A 7,196-nucleotide genomic window follows, 5' to 3' on the forward strand; every position below is an offset into this window, starting at 1 on the left:
ACAGCCAATGATGGCTACAGTATCCGTGCCAGTCTTCGGAATTGTATCATGCGACACGAGGGGAGATCCGGTCGGGAGGTTGCAAGTCTGCGGGTTGCCCCAAGTGTGACGAGACGGGTTGCTGTGCATTTCTTGGCCGACGACGGCAGTCTCTGCACCAGTGGCTACGAATTCCCACCGAATTTCGGGCTCGCCCGATGTGTCCAGCTTGGTGCTCTCATTGAGAGATTTCGAGTCGGTGCATGTACAGAGAGCCTCTCAAACCTTTGACTTGGCAAAGCATACAGACTCGGAATGAAAGATGATGACGACACCGGCGCGGGTCACCACTGCAACTGCGGAGATTCTCCTCCGAGCACGTTCTGACAAAGCGGATGCTTTTGCAGCGGTGAGACGCACCAAGATGAACTCGCTGCTCATCTTGAAGTTTCCGGATCTTGCCCGACTTATCAAAAGGCGCCGTGTGCATGTGTACGGTGGCAACCTCCAGCTTTCTCTTTGATACCTTCAGTCCGATGTTGCAAAGCAGACTTAGGTCTTTCGTACGGATGCAGACTTTCACCGAAGCGAACATCGTGGTTAACAAGAAGGTCGCGACTGCACCAACGTAGCGTTAGCCAACGGAGAAAGAGGTCGTGGAGGTGTTACATGTATTACCTCGACGCACTTAGTTGAATGTTGCGGCTCTATCAGTTCAGCGGATGTCGCGGCAGTGGAATCCTCGTGATCTCGCATCTCGATGGGATGGATACCTACCGGCACTTGCCCCAAGCCGGAGCGAAGGCGGGCTTCATCAATTTTGATGGGAAGGTACTGTAGCCATTGCACTGCAGCATTTTGCAGCCTGCAAACCGGAGCTCTCGCGGTAGTCTGCCTATTCGTTCACTAGCGAGAGGATACCCGCGATTTGAATTGGACCTCCGCATACAGAAAACAGTCCTCCTCCAGTCAAGCAGTGGGACCTTCTGTGTACCTTGCTTTGACAAAAGTGGCTACACCTGCGGTGGAGGCATGCCCAGGATAGCTTACCGGTAAGTCATAATCAAGGTACCATTACTCTGGAACGGCAACGTAAGGCCCTGTGGAAACGCGACAATATATATATGTCTTCTCCTTTTAATAATGGTCTGCTTCCCGAGTGGCTTCAGGATACGGAAGGGATCCTTTAAAAAAAGTCAGCCTCGGGAGATTTGATCTGCACCACCCACCGCGACGTGGTCCGAATCGCCATTTCACTGCTCGTTGGGCAAGTTGCTCCGGCTTCTTTCGGCGCGGACTCAACTTGAGCTCCCATCTTGTCGAGATTCTTTTCTTTGCCAGAGAATCTACGGCTTCGAGGTCCCAGGATGGGGATCACCTGACCGCGTGCTCTTTTCGAATGGAAGCCGAACTCCTGTGCTCCGAATTCGGCTGTGATTCAGTTGCGCCGGCCATGAATATCGCGACTGGAATGCTACGCGGCCGTGTTGAAGTGCTGACTCCTATCTCGAGATAGCGGGCGCGTGTCCTGCAGTTCCCAGTGTCCATTCCTGCCTCCGTATCTCCTTGAAAAGGACCTCAAAGCTCGAGGTCCTTTTCGAGTCGAACAAGGAGGCACAGTATATTCATGCATGCAGGAGTCTGCTTGCACTTCAATACTGTACCCTCCAAATGCAGCGGGGTGCAGACGTGCTGTCGTTTGACAGTGCTACCGTGGCAGAACGCAAGAGGCCAGCAAGAAGAAGATGTAACGTATACAACGTAGTACATGTACACGTACAAGAACAATAAGTAAAAGAGAGAGGATCAAGGAGCAGCGAGAGACTTGGAGGAGGATAGTGGCATGATACGTGACGTAAGGCCCTTAAGCGACGAGCATAAATTATTGATCAGCACCGGCACAGGCCGTTCTGGATTGCGGCGACGACGGCGTCACGCTAGGTGCTCGTCGCGGGAACGTATGAGTGTTCCAGATGCGTTTTGGAGCATCTCGCTTCTGTCGTCGGCGCTCTGCGATGCAGAGGCGTACGGCTTGCCCCCAGAGTAGTACTCGTGTCGAGATGGTGTTCACCACTTCGGGTCTTGTAGTTCGACGCCCGAGATGGTGCTTGACAAAGGAGAAGCGCCGCATCACGACATTTTCCGCGCCGCCGGGCCCGACGTGGCGCCGTAGCGTGATACCTACTGAGATGTCCTTCCTCACTCTGCTCCCGTGATAAGGATGCAACTCGTCCACGTCCACGAAATCGCTCATCATGACTGTCAAATCGCCTTGCTCGCCTGGTTGTTTGCCGTCGGAGCCGTCCAGCTCGCTGGCGGGGAACCGTTTCAAGTAAAAGACAGCGTTGGACTCCTGTACCAGGAAGCTGCGGCCGACACAGGACCGCTCCGGTAAGTCCACGCGCTCCACTGTTCGCGCGTGTAGGAAAGTATCTACCACGGCGTCGTAGTAAGTGCGGTTGGTGACGCAGCCCAACAAACGTGAGACGCCGTCGCGCGGCACAACAAACTGGTCCTGGATTACCTCAGCTACCTCGTCCACGGTCATGCTGTTGACCAGCGAGACGCTAAAGTCGACGGTGTAGAACTTGCCGAAGCGTTCGAAAGTGTCCACGTAGAAGAACTCGCGCGTCGGGTCGATCGCACGAGTTTGCGCCGCGACGAACCGCCGAACGGTGTCCAACTTCTCGTCCCGCATCCCCAACAGCTTACGGCGACGCTCAGCCGGGTCCTTGCCGAGTCGAATAAACGACTCCATCGGCGTCATCAGCGTCATCCGCTACACCCAAAGCCACAATGTAAATTAATGAACTTGTCATGGTTACAAAAAGTCAACTAATGGAGCAGGTGCTTACGTAGTGCATCAAGGGCGAGGCTTGGCGCATCAGTCGGTGCAGGTCTCTCATGCTCTGTCTGTGCAGGTCCATGACGTCGACCAGCATCGCTTGCTCTCTGGTTGCCTTTTTCTCCTCCTCCTCTTCACCCTCGCTCTCACTGTTCTTGTATTGCAAACCCCTCGCAGTGGCATCCGCCTTAAATTGTAGGAAATCTCTTTGTGCTTCTAGAAACTTAACTTCTCGCGCAACCAGCTCCGTTTCCTGCTCCTCCAGCGTCAAGACTGACGAATGGTCCACCGAAACTGCCAGCGCTTCTTTCTCCTCACCAAATTCAATTGCAGTAAAGCTATTCTCCTCGTTCATAGCGTCAGGTAGCAGCGAATTCAGCTCCTCGTCGCCGAGGTCGCTCGAAGGCAGCAACAACTCCAAATCCGGTAAATCCAACACCTCATCGTCCAGCAGCGCGTCCTCAGTACAGTCAAGGTCGTCCAAGAGTTCATTAAGCTCTGCGTTTATCGCTAACGCGTCGGGCTCGAGCTTCTGCTCCTCCATCGAACGTCTCAACTTGAGGTCCGGAGCGTCGGAATTCGCCCATCACCATTTTTCTGTTTAACAGTTTCAGTTTAGCAACATAGTCAATTTCAGCTGCCGGTTGAGCAACATAAGTCTTTTGGTTCACCATTGGGTTTAGGAATAAATTACCGGTAAGTTTTCGAAAGTTTTACAGTTTTATGCTCTTTTCCTCCGTACTTCTTCCAAAAGCAAAAACAAAACCAAGAACAAAGGATCAGCATGTGTAGGTGCGCGAGCTGCTGCGTCTAGAGCCCTCGAGAATCGGCAGGGCTTTCTCGCAGCTATCCTGAACGCCACAGGCATCAGCAAGCTTCACGGAGTGGCGGATCGGTTTCCTTATTGTGCCAACTCGGAACACACATCAATTGTTTTGATCAAGCGAGCATTTTTGATGAGAAACAAACCCGAAAGGGTGCCCAGAATAATGTTTGTTCATTAAGCGCTTTAAAAAGCATCCTTCGTACTCAGACAACTCGGTACGGTCGGGCACAGCTGAATGCGTGCACACGCTACCAGAGATGAATATCGCGCGGGGCAAACCGCTTTTGGTGGTGGAGGGACTTGTTGCGGGATGGCAGGCGGCGTGTGTCCTGCACAAGCAGAAACGGTGGTGGCTGGAGGGTGTGTGGGGACAGCGCGGCCAGAGAGGTACGAAGTCACTGATCGTCGTTTTATGTTTCTGTACCAAAACTTATTTCTATTCTAGCGAAAGCGCACGATTTTTGCTAGCAGGGCGTCCTGCACCTTGCTACTCGCTCACTTTCCGGCGAGCTTTGCTGCGGCCGCAATACACCAGTCGTGCACGCCCAAGGAGGTCAAGCTGGTCTCGGATTGAGAGCCCATAGATCAGGTGAATGCAGTAGCCGGTCTTACCAAATATACGACAGCCGCACGTATGGACTTCAACGTCAGCTCGCCACCCAGTCCCTGGCATTCCTAAAGTTTTATTCTTGCCTACTACGAGGCAGGACTCGCAGTTACAGGAAGGTCCTCCTTAGTACGCCGATTATGTGGGTCGAACACGCGCTCGAGCTGGTCGGAGACCACGTGCACAATTACTTAATCGGTTGACTGTGGTTCAACACCTGTCAAGAGCTGGATGGACTGTTTTACTAGCTGGACTCCTCGAATCGATTTTGCTTTGGTCATCTCGCGAACGCGCTGTAAAATTTCATGACGTGGTTGAGTTTTGGATGTGAGCGGGCGGCTCCGAACGCCTTCCGTTCGCACGCCCAGTATTAGCTGTTTAATGAGCGTGCCCATCTTACGTCGGGCTCGAAGCGTGTAGTCGCGCTTGATCGCGCGGTTGAATTGCTCGACGGGGTTATTCGTCACTGCGAATCCAAGCGGTGTGTGAAAGGCTTGCCAGCGATGATATGGGGAGTTCAGTCAGATGAATGTGAAGTAGTCTGCGAAAGCAGAGAGCTGTGGAAGCTGGTCAAAGAAGCTATCCGGATCGCTGTCATTCTCAATTGCCGAAGCACCGTCACCAGACGATGAGCTCTCATGACTAGTGTTCTCATATATGCTATCAACAACAGTCCTCTGCCTGTTCATTTTTTCTTAGCAGTTGACGGTAAATAGCTCGCTAAGTTTTCAATAAGTGATTGAAATAGAGATTGAGCCCTTGCAAATTATCAGCATCCGATAAGACTATCATATCGGCTTGTTCCTCTCTCAGTAGACGCAAGTATTCCATAGCGTTTTTACTTATAGGTCCAAACTGGTAGTTAAGGGTGCAGCAGCAGGTTGAGGCTCCATAACACAGAATTGTCAGGCTTTCACCAGATTAATAACTAGTCGAAGCGACTTTAAGCCACTTCCCAAAACGTCGTATATTTCCTCATATTTGGCCATACTCCAGCCTTGCAACTACACCAGCTGGAATCCGCTTAAGATTCGTGCGTTTTGCGAGCAGCCATCTTATATGCTGGCACGGAGGTGACGAGTCTTGTGAAACAGACAGCTGCATGGTCACGTAGATTTGAGGACACTAAATATCCTCAAGTCTTGTCTCGTGTCCAGATAGTGCACTTTCCATTCTGATTGCGTTGGGCCCACGAGCACACATTTCGCCTCCTTTTTATTCATCATGAGCAACCTCATATCGCTACGCTATTTCCCATTGTCTTAAAAACTACAATATCTTAAGATGGGGTTGTCGGTAGATGTCAAGATATGTACCCACCTTTACTAAATTTCTCAAATCTGTCTCTGGAGCTCGGCCAGACCTTTATCACACCATTTCTAAGCCACAATTGGGTATAATAGAGTAAAATGATTTGCAAAAGCTGATGTAATATGGTAGGGGTCCACATGGACCTCGACCTCATAATTTCCCAACAAATGTTTGCAGATTATGAGCGAAACATATGACGATTTGTATTGATTTCTGCTAGAGATCTTGTTGGACCCGTAGCAAAGGCTCAGTAGCTAAAGGATTAAAGGTGCTATTTCATAGATAAAGGTGCACCACTGAAGATTAGGGGCCAAAATAACGAAAACTTACCAAGATAAAACCCTAAGTCGCTCTTTTCAAGAATCCAATTTATGCAAGGTGTTTCACCCCAGTGCACAAAATGTAACTTCTGTATGGCTGTCTATACTGTACCACGGCTTTTCTCATGACGTCATTTTGATCTCGAAGTACAAGCGCCCTGTGATCACCAACACCTCTCAGTATGACTAGCATGCTCGACAGTATTTTACCCGCATACGTGCTCTTCAGAACCTTTCGGGCTTTGTTGCGTGTTTGCTGGGGCGCCACGTGTTGCTCCAGCGCACCTGACGAAATCCTTGACTGTGATCGGAGCTGGTGTTAGCGTCAGGAACTCCAACTTGATCGCACACCAGGCTATGTACTAGTATTGATCCCGTCCCGAAGTAGTTGGCGTAGATGGATGCATTTGCGTGGTGATTGTGCGTCCAGGTCCATTGCTAGCTACACGGCATTCTCCAGCTTCTGCAAAAGCCAAATATTAATCCATTTCAAAGAACAATTTGCCAGCCTTCTGCTTGTCCCTCCTCTGCGATACTCTTCCCTGTAGTCGTGAACCGAGCCTTGCCTACAGTGTAGCGATTTGGAGGACTGTGCTGGCTTTTACCGTGAGACTTCGGCGAGCAACCCAGGGTGCATCGAAATAACATGTAGCTGTAATCCATCCTTGCAGGGATTTGTAAACCACTCATGCTAAAAAAACGTTCAGCACATACATTAGTTTATTTTCATTGTAAGACTTACGCGCTGTTTGCTTTCACGGTCCGAGTGTCTCGGGCTTTAAATGACAGTAGATTATCGCAGCAGTACTTCCTAAACTCACCTTTACGCTTATGGCGAAAATACAATGCATCTGCATCGGTAGGATTTTATTAGCCGCACTCACGCGAGACCGTTCCATAGCTGCCCACTCAGGCCACGATTTCGTGCGTCTAACGCGTGGAGTACGATCAATGGTTGTGTCTTGGGCGTTCTGTTCAGCGTATTCGACTCTCGCATCACCACCTTCTTTGTCTGTTGACGGCAGAGACACAATCTCTGCCACACTTTCGTCACCAGGGCCCTTACTATTCCCGTCGTCAACGCTTCTCTGATCATTTCACGCGCCGTGGCTCCTTTTCTCCCTTTTGGCGCTTGGCTTAAAGTCTTATACTGCGTGTTGAGATCTGCGTTAAATTTATCATTAGCGTTTAGTTCGTAGCAGAGGTCGTAAAAGTAATTTTCCGGTTAGCCGTACCCGTCCGAAAGCACTGGTCATCGAGTTTCGGCCAACCGTACGGACCGTTCGGCCAACCATGGCTGGCCGAGAA

At 50.7% G+C, this 7,196-nt stretch overlaps 1 protein-coding gene across 1 annotated transcript; it reads right to left on the reverse strand.

Moving 5' to 3' along the window:
* Nucleotides 1-1,861: 1,861 nt before the first annotated feature.
* Nucleotides 1,862-3,400, reverse strand: PITG_12453 (uncharacterized protein; the record flags this gene model as incomplete). The annotated part of the gene is made up of 2 exons (XM_002900296.1): nt 1,862-2,758; nt 2,835-3,400. 2 exons carry the CDS (start codon nt 3,366-3,368, stop codon nt 1,862-1,864), a joined length of 1,431 nt encoding a protein of 476 aa, XP_002900342.1.
* Between the last annotated feature and the right edge of the window lie 3,796 nt (nt 3,401-7,196).

Source organism: Phytophthora infestans, genomic scaffold (genome assembly GCF_000142945.1).
Source record: "Phytophthora infestans T30-4 supercont1.26 genomic scaffold, whole genome shotgun sequence".
In the NCBI taxonomy this organism is placed as follows: Eukaryota; Oomycota; class Peronosporomycetes; order Peronosporales; family Peronosporaceae; genus Phytophthora; species Phytophthora infestans.